Source organism: Schistosoma haematobium, chromosome ZW (genome assembly GCF_000699445.3).
Source record: "Schistosoma haematobium chromosome ZW, whole genome shotgun sequence".
Taxonomy (NCBI): domain Eukaryota; kingdom Metazoa; phylum Platyhelminthes; class Trematoda; order Strigeidida; family Schistosomatidae; genus Schistosoma; species Schistosoma haematobium.
This window is the reverse complement of record NC_067195.1, coordinates 58,134,907-58,162,486: the sequence shown is the minus strand read 5'-3', so window position 1 is coordinate 58,162,486 and position 27,580 is coordinate 58,134,907. Positions and strand designations below refer to the sequence as shown.

Here is a 27,580-nt window from a genome sequence, read left to right as displayed (position 1 = left end):
CGTCGATAAAGTAATTAGGAAGAGTATTTCTACGTTTCTGAAGATGTGACTAACAGAAACATTTGATTATTACATGGCTTGTATAATAAAAGTATAACAGTAGATTTATTTATTTCGTAAAAAAAATAACAGCTGCACAGTTATTTTTTACTATTCTTCGATTCAGGTTAATAACTAACATTAAAATCTATCAAATAAAGATGTTATCAGTTTTTCCATATACCTGAAATTGAAAACTAGTGACTTAGATTTTTTGTATAGGTTTCTAGAATATAAGGTTAAGTTGGGTGACAAAAAAATTGCGGGAAGAAAATAATATATTTCCAGTAAAATAGTTTAGTTTGCTGGAAATAATATTCACGGTTAACAATGAAAAAACTTCATTTGCATAATTTAAAGTTTATTGTTTTGTAGTTTGGATATTGGATGAAATATTATTGAAGGGACCATAATTGTGTAAATATTTCAGTGATTTTCAAAGGAACTCATATTGTAAAGATCTTGTGAAAATGTTTTATTATTCTTTTAAAATTAGACAAACAAACTAGTTCTCATACATTTGACTTAAATTTCATAACGTTTCTAGATTGTTGTGATGAAAAAGTGACTTACCCTTAATTTCATTTCATCAAACTATTATAAATTGTTTGAATATTGATCTTGGTGAACAGCTTGCATGTAACTAGACGATCTCGACTTCACAGATGAACTAGCCTTCCTATCGCATACACACCAACAAATCAAGGTCAAGAAAACAATCGTAACAGCAGTCTACGCATCAGTAAGCCTCAACATACACAAGGGAAAAAGCAACATCCTCAAACACAACACGGAAAACTCCAACCCAATCACACTTGATGAAGAAACTCGGGAAGAAGAGGAAACCTTCACATAACTGGGTAGAAGCATCATCAATGAACAAGGATGATTCAACGCAGAAATAAAAGTAAGGATTGACATAGTAAGAACAGCGTTCCCACAATTGAAGAACGTGTGGAACTCAAAACAACTGTCAATCAACATCAAAATCACAATCTTCAATACGAACGTCAAGACAGTTCTACCACACGGAACTGAAACTCGGAGAACTACTACAACCATCATCAAAAATGTACAAGTATTTCTAAACAATTGTCTACATAGGATACTCAATGTCCATTCATCGAATACCAACAACAACAGCCTACTGTCGGAGAGAACATACCAACTCCCAGTTGAAGATGAATTTAGGTGGGAGATGCTGGAGGTGGATATGCAACATACAATACGGAACTCACCAAACTGCATCACGATGCAAGTGCTAACTTGGAATCGTGAATGTAAAGGGAAAGGAAGATGAAGAAACACACTGCACCGGAGATTGGAGGTAGACATCAGAAGAATGAATAGCAAGTGTAAATAACTGGAAGGGATTATCCATGACAGGGTTGGATGGAGAATGGTGGTGGGTGGCTTATACTCCTCCGTGAGTGGTAACAAGCGTAATTAAGTAACAATTGACCTTCCAAAATCGATTTTCTTAATTTTGTTTATTTTACTATGTGGTCTTTAAAGAGTAGGTAAGATCAGTTACTTGGGATGAACGTATAATTAGTTATGTTTACGTAATTACTTGCTGGAAATAAATGATAAATTACCCATATTTTCGTTACATTGAGTAATATCTGTTAGTGTAAGCGTTTTTGAATCTACAGTTAATTAATATTATGGTCAACAAGTATGCCTGATAATCACGCTTTAATTCCATAGGTACATAAATGATTCCTAAAACCAATGTATAACAATCACTGAAATTATTAATTTTGCTTGAGGTTGGTGAGCTGTTAACATTTTGTTATCACTGTCTGTAGTGTTGTTTTCTCGCTTTGCTCATTCATACTGTTTCCGAAGTGGTTATCAAATTTCCGTGTATTCAATCATAGCAGAACGTTCAAGTAAAAATATATCTTCATATTCAGCAAACCATAAATCAAGAATAAGACCAAATCAGGAAAGTGAGAAAGAAGTATAATGATGCGTAATTAATTACAAGAGCATTTATACAATAGCCAGGAAGAAATTACGTCACAATATCACCAACTTCTCTCTCTGCAACTGGAAAAGCTGATTAAACTGTAAGAATACAAATGAGGAAAACTTCAAGAAGGTTAGCATGTTAATTGTATTCCCTAGATATCACACAATATTTAATGAGGTAATATAGAGATCAACAAGTACTATTGACTAACATGTTTTGACTTCATAGATTCCCTGTTAACCCATAACATCAGTATCGAACACTCATTGACATTTTAGATGAATTTTCATCATGCTAATGTGTGTGAAATTTTGTTTTTAAAGTACATTATTTTGTTATATAAAGTGATTTATTTCAGCTGATCAGTTATGCTATTTATATTCTACTATTCACTTATTGTAAGATTTTATCGATAATCATGATTTGTTAACAAGCATCATCCGATCACGACCAAGTCAAGTGATTGATCACATACCTTGCAATTTACATATTTCTTTTTGTTTTAACACTTGTTAAACCGACTTTAACAGATTGGTGAGATATTCTCTTGCAAAAATAATGGTATAAGTTCCTTCGAAGTTAGAAGTGGAAAGGAATGATGACGCGGATTATTATAGGCCACGATTATTATTATTATTACCAATATTTACAAATGCAACACTACTTTTTAATTGAAATGAATGAACGATACATGTTTTTGATCAGGTATTCGTCTGACATATATATTATATATCTACTACCTGTAAACAAGTATCGTAGTTATCATGTGATTTTCTTGTCTATTGATAGCAACAACATCTCAAAAATACAATATTGTAAATATCTTCCCTACTTATTATTTTGATACACACCAAATACTATTAAAATTATGGATAAAAAAACAAGCGAACAAACAAACAAATGGTTAAAAAATAAACAGAAAATTATGACAAAAAAGTGTAAATAAACTATCATTGGAATAGAATGGAGGTAGAGAGGGGTGGAAATGAAAGCGGAAATACACATTAACGATTCTAGTTAATTTTCTTTCCTTTTTTAAATAAACAACGATGTATTGTTATGAATAGAACATTCTTACCGAACTTTATTTGAAAATGGTAGAAAAAAAGTCAAGAATAGAAAACAAGCAGCTCAAATATAATGATAAATCAAACATACATAGATACGCATAAAAGTGATAAAAGAGTAAAGCAAATAAACTGAAAAGATCATCTTATTTATTTGTCTTTTCTTTCGTGCTCTGTTTAGTTGCTTGCTATGCAATATACTAAACTTTTATTTCAATTATCTCTTCTTTCACACTAAAAAAAGAAGAATTTATATCAAGTATACACAATGAGAACATAAAACTGCTTTAATAGTAGTTAATTTAGAAAACGATAATAAAACTAAACCATTTCATTTCATTTTGGCAGTATACCAAAAAAGAAATGAAACCATACCTACAGTTTACAACAATAAGAAAATGACCACAACTTGAAAATAGATCAACAACAAAAAGAATAAAATTACAACAAGAGAAAATGAAATCTAATCTATAAAAAAACATGGAATTAATGTTCACCCATTATTAAAAGAAGTAGTTAAAGCCTAAAGCAATAACTACCAACAGCAGTATTAGTAACAATCATGGAAGTAAGTTTAATAATAATGATTTAAGTAGTAGTAGTAATAATAATAATAATAATAATAATAGTATTATTAATAGAACAGTAACAATAACAACAGTATGAGCTTTAATGTTATATGAAAGATAATAGAAATTAGTAAAAACTTAAACTAATATGAAACTAAAATGAATACTTAACACAACATATAATACTTTCAAAACGTTGAATTGTAACAACAATTAACAAAATGGGTAAACATAATTTAAAGTATTTTATAGATGAACTATAACAATCTTTTTTCTCTAAAAAATGAAAATGTAAACAGAATAGAAATGAGAAAATGAATTGGAATAAATTTATTATTATTATTATTATTATTATTATTATATTGATATTACTATATAGAGATTATATAAGCGGGGGTTGTTTTTTTCTTTCTTCTATTTCATTGATATAAAACATGATGAATTATAGTTAATATCTATGTGAATATGTTATTGTTTACAATTTTATTCTAGTGATAAACTCATTTCTACATTTTGATTTGTTGATGATGATTCTTCTACTGTGAAGTTTCCATCATCTTCAGTTTGATTTGTTTGAGTAGCTAAAATGAAAACATTTATTACAATTAATAGATTTTAGTGTTTAAAAAATGCCGAAAAACAAAAACGGGAGTAATTAGTAGACGTATTTCATGGATTATTATTTAATCAGAATCAGATTCAAAAATTGTTGAATAAATATACGTTTATCGGAATGGATTTTGTGGAGATTTTAGAAATTTCACTGGTTGAAATCATGAGTCAATTGAAGCTAGACCACCATGGAAAATCTGGAAGCACTGGACGGCCGTTGAAGTTAGACATTAACACCGTTGGATGTCGGCCAGCTCAGTGGTCTAGTTGGTTAAGCGCCTGGAGCGAAACTGAGAGGTCCTGAGTTCGAATCTCGCGGATAGCAGGATCGTACTGGGACGAAACGGCCGTCCAGTGCTTCCAGGTTTTTCATGGTGGTCTAGCTTCAATTGACTCATGATTTCAACCAGTGAAATATACGTTTAATAGATTTTGAAAATTCTAGCATACATTATAAAGTACAAATCAGCTGAATTAACCATTAAACTACATGTATACGTTTTAGTTTAGTATATTACAAACAACAGAATGAAATTACTGAACTAACCGTGATCTACTGATATTGGCTACTGAAGGAAATTGTAAACTTATTGAGTTCATGTATGTAAAAATTCTTTGAAATAATAAGGTGACTACAAAATAATTAAAATAACCTATAGTATCATTGAATAAGAAAAAGAGAATTCAGCAAAGAGAATTTTCTTTTCGACGAAATCATTTACTTAAGCTGTACATTCGTATATATAGTTATATGGAAAATGTATGTCTATAGGATGATAGAAAAAATTGCATCACCAAAATGGACTCGAGGAGAAATAACAAATGAGATTACGTACTAATCAAGGGGTAAGGAAGAAAATCGTTTATCGGTCAGATAATAGTCCAATTGATAGATATGAAGAAAAGCGACAAACACAAAGGTCATAATCATAAACTGAATAATAATCAAGTAAACTTGTATAAGGTAATAATATTAATAACTGATTAGAGTTTAAAATGCAAAACACTAATTTTAAAAAATTCGATAACAATAATCAGAAACGGTTATCCACATAGATTCGTCGATAGTAACTTAACACCCAGAATTCATCATGAGAAAATATCGACAGTACAGATGAAAACCTTGTTCATGAATATAGAATTTAAAGGAGACACGGCGGCTGAAATCTTAAATAAACGGATTTCAAAATCATTGAATAAAATTTTCTACACAGCTAAGCTCCGACTTGTTCTCTCAAGCCGGCCTACCATTCCTGTATGTGTTAAAGATAAACTTCCGCTTTGGGCCACATCAATATGTATTTATGAATTTACTTGCTCATGCGGGGCACGTTACATAGGCCGAACAAAGCGACCACTTTCCAAACGCATCTCAGAATACTAACCGGCTTGGCTTTTAAGAGGAGAGTGTAAGACAATCACTAGTTCTATGCAGGAGCATTTAATCAATTTTGGACACATCGCTCCCAAGGATTCTTCTTTTAAAGTGATCTATAGAGTCTAAGGAATTGTATCGAAGGGGTGTCGGATCAATATTTTATGCACTGCTGAGGCACTGGCAATCCACGAACTCAAGCCCGAACTCTGCGTGCAGTAACGATTCGTTCAACCTGTCATCTTTCCTTAACCCTAATTCCCATAATGGGTATGTTTGTTTTCTTTTCTTGTTTTGTTTAAACTTTTATTTGATTACTAACGAATTTTTTAAAATTAGTGTTTTGCATTTTAAACTCTAATCAGTTATTAATATTATTACCTTATACAAGTTTACTTGATTATTATTCAGTTTATGATTATGACCTTTGTGTTTGTCGCTTTTCTTCATATCTATCAATTGGACTATTATCTGACCGATAAACGATTTTCTTCCTTACCCCTTGATTAGTACGTAATCTCATTTGTTATTTCTCCTCGAGTCCATTTTGGTGATGCAATTTTTTCTATCATCCTATAGACATACATTTTCCATATAACTATATATACGAATGTACAGCTTAAGTAAATGATTTCGTCGAAAAGAAAATTCTCTTTGCTGAATTCTCTTTTTCTTGTTCAATGTAACTACAAAATTTTTGTACGATTTGATAAATTCTTAGAACTTAGTACATTACGCTTTTTAGATCAAAACTTTTGAACAGTCAAAAATTGTAAATTTATGAGATCGATAGATTCAAGATTGATGTATCACATTCATATTCACCTATATATTTAGAAAATGGATATACGGGTCATAAATGTAAATGTTTCTAAACAGAATATTTTCTTTATTATTTCAAACATGTTTTCCTTTATCAATGCCATACACGTTCGATGTTTATAATCACCCCTTTTCTTAACACACTCACACACACTTGTTTCCGAGATAGATGTCATTTGATAGTTTCAATTTTGATAGTAACTATTTCCAATATCTTGATATTTATTTTAAATGTTTAAACTTTAATACATTTCAGCAAAGAATATTGGACGAGATAAATAAATGACAATAATATCACAACTGATTAGACTATCATGTAGTTTATTTTGCAGATTGATACACATATTTTTAACCAGTTAATAGAAGTGTGGGACTTATAACAAACAATACAGAAATGAATAATGTGGAAGTACTATTATATTAAGTAGAAAGAACGTATTATTAAATAAAATAGCTGTTGGGTCGGCTTCCGGAGAACTTCAACGGAGCCTCCAGAGGCCCAAAAGGAGCCGAAGAGTTCTAGCCAATCAGAGTATGATGGAACGTTCGAGAATTCCAGCGTGGCGTGCTATCATTGGTCGGTAGCATAATGTAACGTTAACGGATCGGCTGAAATATGATGTTGATTTAACAGACGCCAACATCTATAAATACCCTTGATTTTCTGTACAAAAATGAACCTTGGAATAAAGTGTTTTCTCTCATTCTTGTGTCTTCTCTCTGGAGTTCAAGTCGCTGTGTAGTTCTAGACTGCGGGTTACCGAAATAGCTTAGGAATCGTATATAGCGTTCAACCTACACGACTTATCAATAGCTAACTCTGATAATCGAATTAAGGTTAAACTGGTTAATGAAGTGTGGTTATTTTCCAAAACAAATTACAGTCAATAAGGTTTCAGCATGTGGACAGGTTATAGTATTTCAATTTATTACTTCACTATAATACTCTAGCAGCAATTTGAAATGCAATTCCTTATGGTCTTTCATCCTAACTTAGAGTTAGATGTAAACCTCAAAATATCACACCACGAAGTAAAACATTTTGAACAGTAAGATTTACATCATAGATATATATGTTATGATTACTGTTATGCTAAACCCATCATTCTTTATGGATATTATTAAAACGATATTACTATGTACACATATGTGTTTGCAGTTATCAAGTAGAGTTACTTGTAAATGAAGTAAAACATAATAAAATTTGAAATGTTGATATTATAACTTGTGTTTTCATGTGAACTCAAATATACCTGTCCAATAGAATAATGAAGGGCAATATGTCAGTATAATAGTCTGTATCATTGCTGATCAGAATAATGATAGGAGCTATATCAAAGTATAGTAGAGTGCGAGCTTTAAACTTTCAAGATTGGTCACTTCATATATATGCATGCTAATCCAACAACCTGAAAATTGGGTATACAATTGTAACTATATGAAATGTAATCTGGGGAATGAAAATTAACATTATAATCATATCGGAAAAGACTGAAGCAATTCATATACTTTCAGCTATTTTAGGAATCATGCCTCATACAAGCAATTATTAGTAGTATACATGCTTAATAAATTATCCTAGTTTTCTATAAAATTAAAAAATAAAGAAAATTGTTAGATATTATTTGTTTTTCAACTATATCCCATTCACTTACATACAAAAATGTTAGATTCTGCATTCACAATACTTTTTACAGATTCAGATATCGCTGTATCATCTTTGTTTGGCTCATCTACGATAGGTGGATCATCTCTGATTTCTTCATTTGAAAATTCTGGTTTATTGTCGGTCGTTTTATTATCATCAAAAGTTTGTGTTGTAGAAACAGATGCAGTAATAGGTAAAGAAACTTCTATAACAGTAGAAACAGAACTCGATTTTCTTCTGTTTTCTTCACAATCATCATCTTCGTCATTTTCTTCTTCTTCTTCTTCTTCCTCTTCTTCCTCAACAACTTCTATATTAGGACCTGCCTCTTCTTCAATCACTTCAGCCAACACTTCAGCAGATGGTGGAGGAGGAAACGGTTCAATATCTTCACTTCCTTCACTTGCTGATGTTGTAGATTCACAAGGTGAATATGGTCGGTTGCTTACGTCGTTTTTATTAGTTTCCCCAACGATCCGTGTCATTTTGTTATTGTATGCACTGTTGTCAGCCGTAGCTACAGTATCAAGTAGATTTTTATTATTTTCTAATATATTGGAAATCCTCGTCCCATCAAATTCATTGTCATCATCTAACAATACTTGTTCTGATGAACTATATTCAAGACACCTATTTACGGAGGAAAGCAGTCGACCTTGACCACTAATATCGTCAATCTGTGTAGACTTCGCAACAACCTAACCATAAAGAGAAACAAATCACTGACATTAGAAATCTTTGATTATTAATGACTGGAAATCAATCATAAACCAAGTGTTACGATATATGTTTAAACTCATAATACGGTAGAAATTGAAAATATATTCAAATACAATTAATTAGTCTGACATTAGATATTGAAATATTAGTTATGGTTACATCAGAATTAGCAATCGAAATTTTAAACGCCATTGAATAGTCGAGTGAAAAATGGGTTTGTTCGTTTACAAATGTCGAAATCAAAGGGTCAAAACTCAGATCAAATCTTCTGAACTTAAAAGAAATGGGTTTTAGTTATGACATAGTCCTATTTTCAAAAGAATGCAAAAGGAAATCTTGAAAATCAATCGTATGACAAACCATGCGGCATCAAAAAGTGACCAATGGGTGTTTTTAAAACACGTCGAGCCTTGCAAAATAAATCTATTAAATTTTTCAATATGTGTTATGGTAAAACTATAGTAAATCTATTGTTTTTTTCTTAAATACATACTGTTCAAAATACATGACACGATGAAGCATATCAAGACGATTCGAAGGTTAAAGATGCATTTTGGTATTCTCTTAAATATTTGTAGAGTTCTACGAATGAGCACCGCATAATGTTAATAGTGTAATGATATGATAATTCTAAGATCGTATGGATATGAAATCTTGTACACATTCGAAAATGTAATGTTTGACAGACTGAAAGAGCTATGTTCAAACTATAGAAACAATATTACTTTTGGTTTGTAAAATCTGAAAATTTGCTGAAATGTCTTTGAATTAACTGGTTGAATATAAACATTTTATCATGACTTATTAAAGATGTTTTCAGTGAACTGTCAATCATTATAATAATGGTAATGGTTCGCTTTTACAACTTACATTGAAGTTAACAATTATATTACAGAAATGTGAGATCCAATTCCGAAATTTAAATGTAATTATAAAAGAATTATTGAGAACTACCCTAAGGTTATGTTGAAGATCATAAGAACACGTTGTCTGTAGCCTTAATGACATTAATATATCTGAGAGATTTGAACACTTTTCATTGGGTGTCGTAGTTACAGGGATCACCATTAAGGTTTAACTGTTTTGGCTGGCGCCCTGAACAAGTGTGCGGAACACACCAATATAATTGTTTCACCACCAAAGTCCTTAAAAATTAAGATGAACTTGAAAATTAAATCCTTTTCCGATAAAGAGGGGAAATGTTATGTATTTTAGAAAATTACTTGTGTAAACATATTTTCAGTCAAAAATGTGCTCTATTAATGTTTCGACTTTTGGTTTTAAAGTTCTCCACAAAAAATGAATAGCCATATAATAAATAGATCAAAATTTATTCTTAAACCCAAGATTTCACTTGTTTGGTGGTTGAAGACAAGCAAATTGAATACTTGAACATAGGTTTTCTGCTGTTCGACATTCATTAACAAGGTGAACCTATAACTGTGAACGGAATTCAGACCCATATCGAATTTGAATCTTAGGAGCAGCACTAGATACGTCGTACTGATGAGAACCAACGTGATCAAAACATACGTCTAGGTATTTCTTTAGATTGTACTTACCTGCCTAAAGTTGAACAAATAGTGCCAAGATATAAGACTACTCTGTCTAGTTTTCAGTTTACTAAGTTTAATAGGCAGAATCTAATCAAAGCTGAAAACATGATGATTTACTGTTAAGTTCTATTCAGAAATTATTTAAGGCTTACTTTAGAATGAAAATTTTAACATTAATATAAAACTAACCTCATCTAATAAATCGATTGCTTGCTTAACCATCAGATCAGCAGACTCGTCAGTTCGATCAGTGACATGTGGAAGTGTATAATCAATAGGAGGTGGACATGTTGGTGGGACTGGAGGTAGTTCATCTATCTGATCACCAACTAATTGTGTTGACTGACTTTCTTCAATGTGCTTAGTTTCAAAAATGATAAGGTTCTCATAAGTGCTTGAACTCTAAAAAACAATGAATATTTATATGAAGACTATATATATTTATCGATACAGAATATTTTTTACCTACATATGTATTTCTATAGGTCATGATAACCACAAGACTTTTACTAGTTATAATCAGGGATTTTCTTCCCATCAAAAAACTGAAAACTAAATAGATAGGGATCGTGAAAGAATACTAAAATGAAATTATGCTACTTTCACTGTGATAATTGGTGAATAAATGCTTACAATTTTGTCTTAGTGTACTGAGATAGGAAATGTGAACTACTGTTATTCAGTTTGGTGGTCTAAGTGTATATAGTGCTCACCACGAAAAATAAACCTTACAAGATCAATCTTATACGAGTTCATAGGTGAGTATTATATGTAGTGGCGAACAAGGGACAAATCATCTGTCTAGTACGCTCTAGATTTTAGTAATACTTTAACTAACACTAACTTCAAAAAAAATATATTTAAAACTAGTCAAAATAGAAACGATGAAACCGCCAAAATTAATGAGATTAATTCAACTGATATTAGTCGAATGTGAATTTATTTATATTAGTGGTCAGTGTTGCTAAAGTAAATGTCTGAACATAAATTCTATCTAGTGAATAACGTGATCTCATTTATTATCTTATAAGTCGTTCTCTTTGTTTATAAATATAGTTTCATGTATTAAATCAGAATGATAATTAAATGTTAGACAAAAATAAATATTGTCTCATCAATTTCTTCATTTATTCTTTAATATGAGTTAATCAATTTTAGATTGAATAAAATCATGCTTACTTGATTTTTTATAACAAATTGCCTTTCCTCATCGTTAGAAAGATGTTGAGAACTGGATGATTGATCATTATCTTGTTTTTCATTAATCATTTCTAAACTGCATTTGACTGCATTTGGTTCTATTGGATGCGTAGGTGTTGGATGAGTAGATTGATGAATTTGTTGTTCAGATTCAGTCATTATTAATGTTGAAGAGGCAGTTGTAGTTGGTGTTGAAAGTTTCATAACATCAGATTGCTCATGGATTGGAGATTGTTCACCACATTGATATTCGATTGCTGCTTTATTAGTGATGATCAAAAGATTATCTAAAAAAATTATCATTATGGTACAGTAAATAACCATGTGTTACCAAATTTGTTAGTAATATTTGAGAATCTAGGTTAACGTTTTTACTATTAAATATAACTAAGCGAAAAAAGCTTTCTTAAAATCGGATGATAACTACTAACTAAACTTTCCTATGATGGCCATTAACTGGTCGATTTTCATCTGTGATTAAAGGTATATAACACATAATTTAATGGTAATTGGAAATTTCTGAGGTTCATTAGAAAAACGAGTAACTAATAGGTGAAGAATTTTATTCAGAAGTTTATAAAAGAGAAAGGCATTGGCAACAAAAGCATTTTATCTAATTGATAATAAATTGTTTGTCAAATTCAAAAAATATGGAATCACATATTTGTGAAATTATTCTTCTACATGGTTAAATACAATGTGTGTAATGTGTGAAAGAATTTCGGTCACAGAAGATACCTAAAATGTTGCTAAACCATTTAACTAGCACAAAAATACATTATTTATAATAAAATAAAGTATTATTAAAGCATTAAAGTATTATGAAAGCATAGCTGAAGAAAATGGATATTGATGAATGATAATAAAGTCGAGATTTCGTCTCTCATCATAAAAATCTCTAATTTGATGAAAGTCATTATTATATAATTTCGAATAAATTGAGCATCGGATTGATTGTTATAAATAAAAATAATATATTTGTAATATCCCAATGAGTAGAAAATTGGATTTTCTGACGTTTCGTGACTTGGTGTAAGTCACTTCTTCAGAGAATAAATAACCAAATTAAAATTAATTCAAGTTTAAATAGTAGTTCCGTTGTACTATTTAAACTTGGATTAATTTTAATTTGGTTATTTATTCTCTGAAGAAGTGACTTACACCAAGTCACGAAACGTCAGAAAATCCAATTTTCTACTCATTGGGATATTACAAATATATTATTTTTATTTAAAAGTCATTATTAGTACGTTGATCAATAAACGATAGCCAACAATTGAAATTCGCATTTAAAAAATGGTTCATGTACTTTGATTTGTCAATAAGTGAGAAAAATACTCAACAGAAAGACTTATATTTTCTTGTATTGTCTATACAAAGTCACATTTACGTTACTGGATTCAGGCTCAGTGGTCTAGAGGTTAAGTGCCCTGCTGTGGCTCCGAAAGTTCCAGGTTTAGTCGCTAGTGGTAGAATGCACTTCTGAGAAGTCTCATAATTAGACGAAGCCTCTGTTCAATTCTTTCAGTTTTTCAGTGATTGTGTAACTTAGGTCAGTTCGTGATCTTAAAAAAGTTAAAGATGGTAGTGTTGTACATGTTTTGTTGCTTACTTACTTACTTACCTACTTGCGTCTGTTACCACTCACGGAGGAGTATAAGCCACCCACCACCATTCTCCATCCAACCCTGTCATGGATAATCCCTTCCAGTTATTTACACTTGCTACTCATTCTTCTGATATCTACCTCCAATCTCCGGTGCAGTGTGTTTCTTCATCTTCCTTTCCCTTTACATTCACGATTCCAAGTTAGCACTTGCATCGTGATGCAGTTTGGTGAGTTCCGTATTGTATGTTGCATATCCACCTCCAGCATCTCCCACCTAAATTCATCTTCAACTGGGAGTTGGTATGTTCTCTCCGACAGTAGGCTGTTGTTGTTGGTATTCGATGAATGGACATTGAGTATCCTATGTAGACAATTGTTTAGAAATACTTGTACATTTTTGATGATGGTTGTAGTAGTTCTCCGAGTTTCAGTTCCGTGTGGTAGAACTGTCTTGACGTTCGTATTGAAGATTGTGATTTTGATGTTGATTGACAGTTGTTTTGAGTTCCACACGTTCTTCAATTGTGGGAACGCTGTTCTTACTATGTCAATCCTTACTTTTATTTCTGCGTTGAATCATCCTTGTTCATTGATGATGCTTCTACCCAGTTATGTGAAGGTTTCCTCTTCTTCCCGAGTTTCTTCATCAAGTGTGATTGGGTTGGAGTTTTCCGTGTTGTGTTTGAGGATGTTGCTTTTTCCCTTGTGTATGTTGAGGCTTACTGATGCGTAGACTGCTGTTACGATTGTTTTCTTGACCTTGATTTGTTGGTGTGTATGCGATAGGAAGGCTAGTTCATCTGTGAAGTCGAGATCGTCTGTTACATCCAAACTGTTCATTATATTCAGTGCTTCCCTTTAGATGTGAGGGCCTTCATCATCCATTCAAACACCAGAAGAAAGAGAAACGGGGGAGTAGTTTGCTTTATCTTACACTAGTCCTTACTTGAAATGCATCTGTTAACTGTCCTCCATTCACTACTTGCAGTTTAGTTCGTTGCATATTTTTTACTGAGTTTTTATTAAATTGGCAAGTATTACCAAGTCAACTAATGTACTTTTTAGATTCAAGTACGGTTTGATTTATCTGCAAATATTCATACATCGAGTATAGATTTATTCACTTAAACAACAGACATTAATTTTTGCATATAGAAAATTTAACCTAGTCTTGTGACAGAGATTACAGTATATTTTGCTATCTACTTATGAAATAACGTACAACAAGTATAAAACATGAATATATATATATATATATATATATATATATATATATATATATATAGAGAGAGAGAGAGAGAGAGAGAAAGTGTAAATAGTGTAATGGAAGGATAAATAATAAGGAATTACAATAAAGTTGAAAAGATTTTTTTTAAAATGTGGCCTGACAAAACTGATAGAAAACGTAAACATTTTGATTTCCAGTAGATTATAAAGTTTAGTGTTTGCAAAATATCATGGTAAGTCTGCTAGGCGGAAATATTTTCACCATAATTCTAATTAGAATAAAGAATTCATACAGACAAGTAATTTCATCCTATGGATTTACTTTATTTTCCAGGTTTTTGATACAGTTGCTGAATTTTTAAAGTAGATCTAGAGGTCGGTTTAGAATTGGCGTGATGCCACAGTTAATTTGTGTAATGATGCGAGGGTCTCAGTCATTAAAGTTTGGTCCGATAACTACAGCCTCAAAGTAGTCAGAAAAATGTTTCACTTTTAGAATTGTACAATCTTCAAAATTCTCTGACTAGGCATAAGAAAAAAATTCATAATTGGCTAGCAAAATCAATAACATGTAAAAAAATATTTAAACTTATCAGTATTTTGAATAAATCAGATTGCACGTAGATTCACGGTTCACAAACGGTAACTACATATTGGTATAATTTATAAAAATTATTATAACCATGCTGAATGATTGATTATTTTTCAGTCTCAATGGCTATTAGCGCTTACATATTTGTGCAAAAACATCTAATTGTATGGAATTTTATTTAAATTCAACAATTCTTACAAGTTATTTAGTCAGGTTTTTCTTTAGCCTTTACGTCAGATTCCTACACTACGCTTCCTATCATTTGTCAAGATAAAAGCACACCAACTAACCAGTTATACTTGATTCTTGTTCTTTATAACTGGTAGATAGACTTGACTGATCGATTTCCGGTTGATCAGATTTCGGCATTTCATTTAACCCCTTGGTTTTGTTGTTACCGGTTGTTGTTTCGTTTGATTCATGATGACCACTATGTTTATGCCGACGATGGTCGTGATGATGTTTACAATTAGATTCATACTTTGAACGATGTTTTTGACCCTCTTGGTGTTGTACATCCTTCATTCCCTTCCTTTTATGAGACGAGCTTGACTCTAGATTTTTTGACTCTAATCCGTCACCCATTGTTTCCGTAGATCTAGAAATGAGAAAAAAACAGTGAAATAAAATAAGATGAGTTATGAACCAAAATCAATTAAAGCAGCAATATAAATGGTTGTAAACTTGCTGAAAAGCACTCTGGGGTATCGAAAAGAGTAATCCACTTTGACTATTCCGAGATTATCTTTCACAGAAAAACGCCAAAAAGGTTCAGTTATTATGTTTACTCTCCATTTAACCCTGTGCTGGACAATCCTTTCCAGTTGTTATTCATCCTTTTCATATCTGCTTCTAGTTACCGACGTAATGCGTTCTTTGACCTTACCCATTTCCGCGTCCCTTCAGAATTCTAGGTTGGGGCTTGCCTCGTGATGCAGTTGTGTGATTTCCGTAATGTAGGTCCTATCCACTTCCAATGTCTTTTCCTAATTTCCTTCAGTTTGGGTTTAGAAATTCAAACAACTATATGGATAAAGTCACTCTTGAGACACAATGAGAGTTCATAAAACACAAAAAAGACATATGTCAATCACTAAAGAAGAACAGTTGCTAGTTCTTTTCACTTTCATTGAATTCATACTGGACTGATGGTTGATATGTTTAGTATAATTCACAATCACTCCTTAACGCAGAAGTGTTGTGTAATAAATTGTATCAAACTAAGCTAGGTCACTGTATCTACAATAATCCCATATATTCCCTTATTTTTTATAGTTTTTAACAATATTGAAGGCCAAAGAATCCTGCTACAAACTTATCCAGCAAAATTGCATATAATCTATTTGACGGCCCTTACAATGTAATCAATTTAACTCTAGAGAGTTATTTCCTAATAACTAGACTGAAGTAAGATGGATTACTTGTCTTTGTTAAGATTATCTTGTAATAAATAATCATTACCATGTGGATGTTTAGACCCACTAACTAAGCATTCATGTCTATTTTGAAACGAAAATGTTGATACATCATAACCGTTGAGTAAAATCATTGAGATAGATTTGTGGCTTGGAGGTATAAAGGTACCATCTTAATTTCTAGGCCACTTCTTTCCAGGTTCCATTTTTGATAGATATTTCAGCGGAGCTCTCAACTGGAAAGCTTGGTTCCGTTTTCTAAACCTCTGCAACCAAACTCGATTCTTTATAAGAACCTAATATACAGTTGTTGTAAGCAAAGATGGATAGTGGCTAGCAGTGGAATCCAGGACGAAACGCGCGTTTCGTCCTGGATTCCACTGCTAGCCACTATCCATCTTTGCTTATAATGCTTGTAAATTAAGGCAATATCGAGGCATACGCACAGTATGCACATATGCCAATGAGAGACTGATCAATTTCCGTCTTAAAACTAATATACATTTTAATGATCAAACACGTATTATAACAATTGTATTCATGAGTCGATATAAGCTAGACCACTGATGAAAACTTGGAAGCACTAGGCGGCCATTTCGTCTAGTACGGGGCACCTCAGCCGTGCGAATCTACAATCCCTCATGCGGGACTCGAACCATGGAATTTCGGTCTCGCTAGCAAACGCTTAATCTCCAGGTCTCTGAGCCGGCACCCAACGGTGTTAATGTCTAACTTCAGTCAATACATAATATTGTGCAACAGTGTGCAGGACCGTGGATACGCATTGCTAAGGAGCCCCATACTAGGATGAAATGGCACTCCGATGCCTTCAGGTTTTCAATGGTGAATTCAACTGTCAAAATACTACAATCTCCACAAATCCCATGCTGAAAATACACATTTCTTATAAAAGAAATCTAGGGAACTTTTGCTGTTATTGATAATTACATATAATGAATCATGTGTCCAATATATTATTCTCTCAGTAATAATGTATAAAATGTCAAGTTTTAAAAAGTGACTACGCGTTGAATGAGGTATTTAATTCAATCGAAATAAAAATTTTAGATAATCAACTACTTTTTCGCCATTTCAGTTCAGTGATTTAAATCGGTCTTTCTCTTTCAGTTTTATGAACCTTCATATAATGATGATTGGTATTTCTCTAGTATAACAAATTTAGCTTAAGCTGTATAGTTGTGACATTTAACTGCACCAATGTAATAATATTTAAAATAACAATCAAAATAACTCAACTGTTGTTGCTTGATACATCACTTTTTAAGAATCAATAAGCGATTGTAATGTAATACCGCTTATTATAGGTCATGATCATGTCATAATTAAATTCTAGTGTTGTCAGGGAATCTACTACATAATTTATATGGTAGTTGAATGCAGTATGAATGAATCTGTTGTTTACATTCTGGAATAAATATCTAGATGTTAGATGGATATATTTGTAACTGTCGTAACGGAGAAATAACTTGCGTAATTATGATTGTACAGGGATTAGTAGACTTAGATGTCAGTTGTAAATAAATAATATTTATCCAAGAAAACTATTCTCCAAGATGCAAGAAAAAATAATGATGATCAAAATTGATATGCAACATGACATGTGTAGTGAATGATGTACTTCGGCTGATCGTTTAATTTCTGCTAGTATAATCGCTAAAAATCCTAATAAACGCAACGCTTTTAATTAAACATAAATAATTCATTTCAACTTTACACACTACCTTTGTTATATTCCTGTACTTTTTTTGACCATATTTTCCCCGAATTTTTTCTTCTTTGTAGTGTAAAAAGAAAACAAAGTTAACATGTCAATTGTTAACTTTTACTCAGGAATATCATATAGGCAAATATGATAAAAGATTTAAATAAACTTACTCTTTATTGATATTTGTTTCTATTGTTAGACTAGATTTAATGTGTGGTTCTTGAGTAGTTCCTTGAACATCAGTTGACTGTTCCGGATCATGTTTTGTGGTTTTTCGTAGTCGACGCCGACTAGCACTACTGTGATCAGATCGAGATTTGGACAATTTATGAGATGATGATCTTGATAATGTTTTATGATGATGTAATCGGCGATGTGATTTTCTTATTTCATCTTTATTTTGCTCTTTTGATAAAATTATTTCGTCATTTAACTCTGAAGGTGTAGTTTTTGAATGAACCACATCGATACTATCTTTATTGTAAATATTTTCAGTAGTGTTATCATCAACTTCACGTTCAGTAGCAACACAAACAACATTATTTTCTTTTGACTTGGTTAGATTTAAGATCGGATTTGATAAACTAACTTTGCCCATAGTTAGTAATTTTTCATTAAAACGTTTAACTTTAACTAGTTTCTCTGTCAGTGCACGATGTTTAGCTAATTCTTGTTTTAATTTACGTTCTTGTAATTTTAAATTGGACAAAAGTTCTTTTTGTGAATTTTTAACGTTTGATAACTTTTCGGCTGAAATCATGGTTGGTGAATATTCCAAGTTAGATTTTAGAAGATCATTTTCATCTAGTGAAATCTTCTCCAATGATTTACTGCTTGAAGTTGTCGATTTATCATCACTGGGTTCATCTGAATGATAATGTTTGTGATCTTTTTCAGATTTATGATGATGGTGATGATGACGATGATGATGATGAGGATAATAAAGTGACGAGTGTTTACCAGATGAATGATGACTGTGACTGTGATAGCGATGATGATCTGAATGATGCGAGTGATGACGTTCCGGGTGTTTATGTAAAGTATGCCTTTGATATTGATGTTCTGATGCATGTCGTTTATGACGACCATCTCTTGATCTTGAAGTGCAACGATGACAGTAACAAGTTTGATGACGATAGTAACCATGCTGTTTATGAAAAGAGCTAGGTCGACTATGATGAGATCTCTGTGTATGATGAGGATATTCACAAGACGAAGAAGTAAAAGAGGATAAAGAATAGTCATCGTAACCATGTCTGTGAACACGTTCACATGAACAACCTACACTTGGAGTGTAATCATAGCCAGAAAGCATAGAATATGAACTTGCTGAGGTCGATAAGTTAGAACTGAATGATAAATCTGTACTACCCGGTTCAACTGAATGACATGAAAGAGGAAGTGATGGTGAATGAGATCTCGGTGAACCCTGAATCAAATTGCTTTGAGAATGTTCACTCACCAAATGTGATTTGATTTCAACATTATGTTCAAGGCTTAAATCAACTGCACCTTTTATTTCTGTATGCTGCTTATCTTCTTTTCGTAACGGCTGAGTATCTGTATCTTTAGATACTTCTTCTTTATTGTATACTGCCTGACTTTTCTCTATCCACTCTTCAACTTGTTTCTTACAAACCTGTGAATCTTTTGTGTCTGGTGCTTCAATAGCTTCTTCAACACTCATACTTCTAACATTTGTAATCATTTCTTCTTCTGATTCAGAATCTAGGTATATAGAAGTACGTGGGTGTATACCTAAAGAAAATATACGATAAAAAAACCACTAGACTGAAAAACTAGTAAGGAACATATAAATGAAGGTTGTACAGTAAAGGTTTAATAAACCATTTGAATATATAGCATTGAATAAACAGTGTAATTATATTATGTTGTAATTAGTTAAACACCTGTCATGAATATATTTTTGCACTAAAAATAAGTAGTGGGTTATTTATATAGTACTTATAGAGTTAGCAGACTCTGAGTGAACTAAAAATACAAGCAAAACAAATACATAACAGATCTGTCATTCTATCCTCATATTTTTGAAATACCTATAATGTGTCTCGTTTTCTTGTAGGTACATCATATACTCTATTTGCACACGATGATTACATTACTATTGACTCATTCACTATATCAAAATCATCTGTTCTTTACTTATCATTTATCAATAAAATAAAAGATGGACTGTAATCAGTTCAGGTGTACCCTTTATATTTGAAAAAGCATTGTACTATTAGCTATCTAATTCTAACTAGACTCCATAAAATAAATTTTACCAGAATAGGGTTGTGAATTGTTGAATTTGACTGAAATCACAAACCGATCAAAGTTATACAACCAGTGAAAACCTTGAAGGACTGGACTGTCACTCTGTCTTAGTATGGGACTCAGTAGTGCACATTCATCACCTCGCAACTAGTAATCGAACTCAGGACCAAAGGTTGCTCGTAGACACTCAATCTCTAGACCATTAAGCCGGTGTCCAATGGTGCTTCTAGGTTTTTAATAGTTGTCCAATTTTGATCAATTCATGACCATAATTAAATGGATTTTTATTTATGAGATCCTTGCACATCCTATTTATTCCTCACGTAAGATATCCCAATTTAAGATGGTTGGGCAACATAAAGTGAATAAAGCTCTAGGTAATTAAGCCCATACACTGAAGTGATATATAATGGCTAACGATTAGTTAGAAAACTGATATTCACAAATTATCACCAAGAGGCTGTTTGAGAAACCTTCATACGGCGGAATCTCAGGTTATTACTTACCCTTGAATATATCATTAACTTCGTGTTACATTTTCCGAAAAAATAATACTCAAGATGACATTTCTTTATTTGGAAGGCTTTTTATTATATTTTTTTGAATTTGATAAAGTTTGCTTAATTATCAATTGATTGACTTTGGCAATCAAAATGTTCTATACAAATGAACCTCATAAACTTCTATACGCATATGAGTCTTTGAAGTTTTAGAATAATTATTAATAAAGTTAGTCATTAGCACAGCTGAATAAATTTCACAGGTTGAAATCATGAGTCAATTGAAGCAAGACCACCATGCAAAACCTGGAAGCACTGGACGGCCGTTTCGTCCTAGTATGGGACTGCTCAGCATAGTTAGACATTAACACCGTTGGATGCTGGCTCAGTGGTCTAGTTGGTTGAGCGCCTGGAGCGAGACTGAGAGGTCCTGGGTTCGAATCTCGCAGGGGCGGGATCGTAGATGCGCTCCGCTGAGGAGTCTCATACTAGGACAAAACGGCCGTCCAGTGCTTCCAGACTTTCCATGGTGGTCTAGCTTCAATTGACTCATGATTTCAACCAGTGAATTTTCTAAAAATCTCCACAAAACTCCTTCTGATAGTGCTTATTTGTATTAGTCTATTAGTAATGACTTGATATTTTTCTTAACAGACATAATATTAACAGACACAAGTATAACACCATTTTCTCTATCCCTTTATTTAATATCTATTAAATGAAATTAAAGGAATTTATCTAGATTACTTAATTACTTGTTCCAAGCTTTAATAACTAATGTTCGTAGCCTTGATTTAAGAAGATTCATTACATGATTCCCCTAATCACTTATTACACAATAGACAATGATTGAATAAATTTCTAAATTCTACACAAAACCTTTAACGTAAAAACAACAAAAGATTTTATTCATTATTATTTTCCATACTCTTTGTTGGTTTATTTTTCCTCACCCCCCTTTCTCAAATATACATTTTACTGTTCAATGATATGAACACTTCTTATTACGCAATTTTATAATTTTTAATGAATGTGTGTGGGAAGGAACAAGTAAAGCAACACTAAGTGAATATGTGCCTATTTTTCCAAGTCACTGACCTAATACCAACATAGGTTGATTCAAGCCTTTATTATTCTTATCACAACTAGTACACCTGACATCATTTCATCAATTTGTACTTTTTACTTATTAAATTTATTTGTGTGATCTATTCCATTGTTATCACGGGTTCATAAATCAGCTTGATTGGTTTAGTGATTTCGTATTTGCATATAAATATTCTTTAACATTAAAGTTTGATGATCTAACTGAAAACGACATTGTTCGTTTATACAAATCGTTCTAATTCACAATATAGGAACTTTTAGTAATCTAATTGTTTGAGATTTATTAACCCTTTTACCTACAAATAAAAATCATATTGATTAAAAGGAAGGTTGCATTTTAATTTATGTAAAATTCTAATAATGACAGAATTTAGGGTTATCAACTCTAACCTGACACTGAATCATATGTTGGAATAAGATTTGAAATATTCACTTTTCCTGTCGAAGTAGCCAACTCTATTTCTTCCACTGCATCGGATTTTATTGATTCCCTTGAAACTGTACCAGCAGCAACAGTGATGGAAGTAGTTGTAGTAGTAGTTGTCGTAGAAGTGGTACTGCTAGTTATCAATCTACTGTAATTGGAGGATACTACTCGATCATCTGTCACATCTGTTCGTTTAGGTTTACTCTGTGAGTGAGTTTTGTCTCCAGCCTGAACATTTATGTGTTTAAAAGAAATTTTGAAATGAATATTTTAAAATAATCTAGTCAATGAACAGCATAAATTTATCCAATATCTAACCCTTATATACACATATACATGTAATGTAATTTGTTAGAGCCTATTTGGAAGACTAGGTGTAGTATTTATAGATAACAAATTTGGTGATTTTTTAATCGAATCTAAGAATAAGAATAGAAAACGGGAATAGATGTAAATTTGTTCTTTTAAATACATTGTTACTAAGGTACTAAAAAGTGATGAGAAGACTGTCAGAATTGCTGACAATGGGGAGCCTGATACATTTTAGTAACTTTCTCAGTTGACCAAATACTTACTTCATTTACATGTTTGACGGTTATACGTAAAATAAAGCAGGAAAGAATGAAACGTTTATACCTTGATTCCAAAGATAAATGATTCGTTAAAAGTTCATAAAGTTCCAAAGTACTTCACTGAATGGGTTAATGTCAAACAAATAACTATTATAAGCCAATTGATACGAAGCGGTTTATCACTTCATTATCAAAATCCTCAACGGTGTCCACATACCATTATGCGAAAGAAAAACGCTGTACATACTTGTCTCGTAACAAGTAGGATACAGATAGACCAATTAGTTAGAATACAGTAACATGTATTTTCGCTTCAGTTGGTGTGTAATCATTCAGTGTACTAGGCGAGTTACGATGTCATCCCATATTTTGTGACGCTCAACTAGAATATCGAGAAATCCACTTTTAGTTCAGTCACATGAACAACACATTTAATGTTAATTATTATATTTTGTGAGCAATTTCAAAAACTAAAGCGTAGTCATAACTTTCAGATAGTTATGCTAGTCTGTTTTACTAAATTATCCAACTCTGACTGTTCACTGTTGGACCTATAATTTTGGTTATTTTCAACTCAGTTCTTGAGGAACGAATTACTCGTGAAGTATTTTTCAAATACTGATTTAATTTGTATTACTTGTTCATAGTTACGTTTTCAGGAATAAAACAAACATACTTTTTGTTTGATGTAATTTCTGTGTATAACGTCGCAATGTACTTGATACTGAATATTATCTTCAGAATAATTCAGTACATCTTTTTTGATGATAATTAAATGATGAAACAATTTTTACTGTTGTAAGTAGAGACTATAAATCTTTAGTTTATTATATTTCAAGTCCAGTAAATAAAGTGCTACATATTGGTTGTTTGGTAATATCACGTTACACAAAACGGTCTGTTTATGATATAAATGTTATTTCGAACGAAACATGTCAACAAATTCAGAGGTAAAGTCTGGTTGATAAAAATGTTTAGTAGCATCACAAAATATGCCACTGAGATTGTTAAAATGAGATAGGTGATGTGCAGATTGGTTTGAACTTAAGCACCTGATTACTTTAGGCTTATAAAAACCATATGTTATTTTCTCTACAATTCTAGACTTTGCTTATTGGAAGACGTTTACTGCAGAAATCATTGCTATCCCGGGAAAAAATCTCCTTATGTTCTACGAGGCTTCTTTTTATATTAGTTATTATTTTAAATCTATCTGACTTGTCAAATAAAAATATTCTTTCAAAACATGATATTTCGACAAAGGAAACAAGTTCCAGGCTTTATTGCTCCAACACAAAAATATAATTTCTTATATTTTGATATTATTAGTCTTTTTTGTGACCTGATCACTAAAATCGATTCTCGTAATTCTGAATCTAATCTTTTGACTGCATTAACTTGACTATTTTATGTATGTTTTACCTCACTTGTACTATTTTGTAAGTTACAGTACTAGGAAACAAAACAATCGACAAAGTTCATTCTCTACCTCGTGCTAGTACCTCCTCAGTTTAAGTGTGGAGTTACAATATTACCTTCAATTCTTATCTAGTAGGAATAGAGATGTACTTCAAGAGAAAAATGTTTCACTTTTTTATTGTATATATGGTGAAAACAGTGGTTTTCCGTTCCTGTTGTTGTTATCTTTTCAGTAGTCTTGATAAGAGATAAGCATAGACAGAGGAAAATTAAATACTCACCGATGTAAAAAAAAAGTAACCAGTAATGAGTTAGTAGCTTAAAGAACCAATCTTGCATATACATAGAAAACCAAGGACATCGTATGTGCATATCAATGATGAAATAAAAATAAAAATGTTTTCTACAATAATTTTTCTCCTGTTAAAATTCATTACATTTAAGAAAGTTAGTAATCAGTTTTCTTTTCGAAGAAAATTGTAAATAAATATTGAGTTATATATTTCTTCTACAACAGCAATATAGAATATTAAGGGATATATATATATATATACCCCGTGCTTTCCGAAAAATACTTTGACAATTATATATGAATTACTTGTTACTACAAAAAAAGAATTGTCAACAACAAAAAAACATGTCCTCCGAATATAACTCTAACTGTATTTTCACGTTGATCTTTATTGACAATAGATTTTTTTATAATTGCGACATGATCGATATAATTTTGAACACTGTAAGCTGAAGCCGCTTAAATCAACATTTTTGGTATTGGGATTTGAAAAGCATGGTTATAGATATTTATTTAAGCGATCAATAACAAGTAAATATGAATATATAAAAATAGTCTGGTGATATATATATATATATATATATATATATATTGGAAAGACGAGGGAGGACTAGAAAAATTCAGTAATGATTGGAAGACAAGAATTATCTCGGTGGAACCTAATTAATTCATGGAACATTAGCTCAGTTTATTCTATCTTCAGTTAGAAAATGATTTTATAAACCACAAGAATATTAATGCATTTAGCAATAAACCATGTAATATGATCTACTTAAGCACAAATTGATAAATTAGGTATTTTGCTTTCTTATTTTCTATCAAACATCATATGCTGATTAAGTTCATTATTAACAAGTACTTTTGGTATAATATATTATGTAGGATAACCTGAAAAACGTACCTTTTTAGGCTCTTGTACATAACCATCTGCAGGCTGTTTATTATTCTTTGATTTTGTTGTACTCAAATATGGACGATTTGTATCCACAGTGAATCCAGCAGATCGTAAGTCTTCTCTTAGTTTTTCAAAAGTCTCATTTGGATCCTATTTAATAGACAGGTAATATCAGAGAAAATCAAGTGAACTTTAACAAAAAAAGTAATGTTACAAACCCACACACTTATTGGTTATGAAGTGTGAGGAATTTCAACTTATTCAATTAATTTATTGACTCGCTTCTGCAGAATTTTATGTTGAATCACACTCACTTATGCAATTTGCAATGAATATAAAAATTGTTTATCATTTACTTTTTCGGTTAAAAACGTGACAGTATTTAAAGCAATACAGTGAACGGAATATGAAGGCATTTTCCAGGATTGAGAATATTGAAACATTCACATTATCTAAATTATTAGTGAAGTTTAAGATTTTGTGTAACTTTTATGAAAAATAATTTAGGAGGCTTAGGAAAGCCTAACTTTCAAAATATATAACCGAAACCGATAGCAAATACATGCCACAATATGACTCAAAATCAAGCAATCCAGAAAGCTTAGCGACTTGAGAATTAATTTCAGACACTAAAATATGTTTAAGAAAGTATTTGTATGCTTGCTTCGCTATGTTAAAAAGAAATGTATAAACTAAGACTAACGTAGCTCAAAGGTATTTTGTTTTAAAAGGGTGTAGTGGTTTAGTCCGAAAATTAGTTGTCAATATTTTGTTAATATGTTTGCGGCTTTTCTTGACTTACTCAATGACAAAAGACGGAGAATAGAAAGAAACTGAAAAGGAAAATGATTTACACTGTCTGTCTGTCTAGTGAAGGGACAATGATCGATATTCTTCATTTTATCCGTAATTAAACTAGTATTAACTTGTATTCTATAAAACAAGCTTTGTAACTAATGAAAATGTCTTAAAGCGATCAAGAATGTGGTCACGATTATGATGTTTCTTTGTATCGAATTCGTAAATTGGATGTCATCCAAGATTATTGTCAACGCAAAACGAAGAGCTGTTTTTTTCGTGTAGTATTTCTTTTGTAAAAGATTCAGTTTATTCAATTGACACATGGTTTCAGTCAAATGAAATGAAAACAGACTGCTGTAGAAGTAAATCACTTAAAATAACATACTCTGTAAATGATTGGTTATAACGAATAAATTAAGGACAGAGAAAAAAAATGTTATTTCTAATTTGAATGCTTTTTTGAAAATGGTTTTTAAAGCGAACAATTTTCAGTTAAAGTTGGAATTTGTCGTGAACTAGATGAAGCTGACTGCTGTCAATCATGAAATCTCTCACTAAGTTGGTGTTTAAAATATTATGTTCTCTAATGAGCATAAGGAGTATACTTTGTGGGAAGATTGTTAAAGTAGGACAAAGCAATGAAATAAATATTTCTGGAAAAAAGTTATCACAAGTTTAATCTGACTAATGATGAATTACTGTACGATGTTACAACTTTCCCTGGTAAAGTTCTCAAAAATAGTTTGTCAGTTTATTTTTATATTAACTCCGCCTGTATGTCTCCTAGGGTTACTACTGATTTCAAGCCCCGGTAAAGGAGGAGGGTTTGGCATGAGGTCAGCAACCCCATCTTGTAGAAAACAACCTTGCTAAAAGACGCTAAACGACTGGTATGTTGATATTAAAATTATTGCTGAAGTTCCGATTGTCACGTAATTCAAGCTGTTCGCTTTCTGTTGCACGTGATCCTCATAAATATTAGTATTTTAGTATTCTCACTTGAGTACATAAGCTTGTTTTTACTAAAGGTATAACTCATACGAATGTCTGAATATTTTAATTTCACTATAATGTGAATGACACTGCTTATCTCTGAAGGAATACTGATTTTTATAGTTATAATACAGTAGCGTTT

The 27,580-nt window shown here is 31.7% G+C and overlaps 1 protein-coding gene across 2 annotated transcripts in view; it reads right to left on the bottom strand.

Moving 5' to 3' along the window:
* Positions 1-296: 296 nt before the first annotated feature.
* Positions 297-27,580, bottom strand: part of FRMD7 (FERM domain-containing protein 7) — a 107,271-nt gene continuing 79,987 nt past the window's right edge. Inside the window, exons 17-24 of one of the 2 annotated variants that reach the window (XM_051211871.1) lie at positions 25,651-25,794; positions 22,430-22,694; positions 18,326-19,913; positions 15,305-15,612; positions 11,566-11,873; positions 10,576-10,788; positions 8,118-8,808; positions 297-4,234 (exon numbers count right to left, since the gene is read on the bottom strand). In XM_051211871.1, coding sequence (XP_051071984.1) covers positions 4,137-4,234; positions 8,118-8,808; positions 10,576-10,788; positions 11,566-11,873; positions 15,305-15,612; positions 18,326-19,913; positions 22,430-22,694; positions 25,651-25,794 — 3,615 coding nt within the window. In that variant the 3' untranslated portion in view covers positions 297-4,136. Of the gene's footprint in view, positions 4,235-5,745; positions 8,809-10,575; positions 10,789-11,565; positions 11,874-15,212; positions 16,731-18,325; positions 19,914-22,429; positions 22,695-25,650; positions 25,795-27,580 lie in introns of those variants that run through there. The other variant, XM_051211872.1, reaches the window with a different exon arrangement.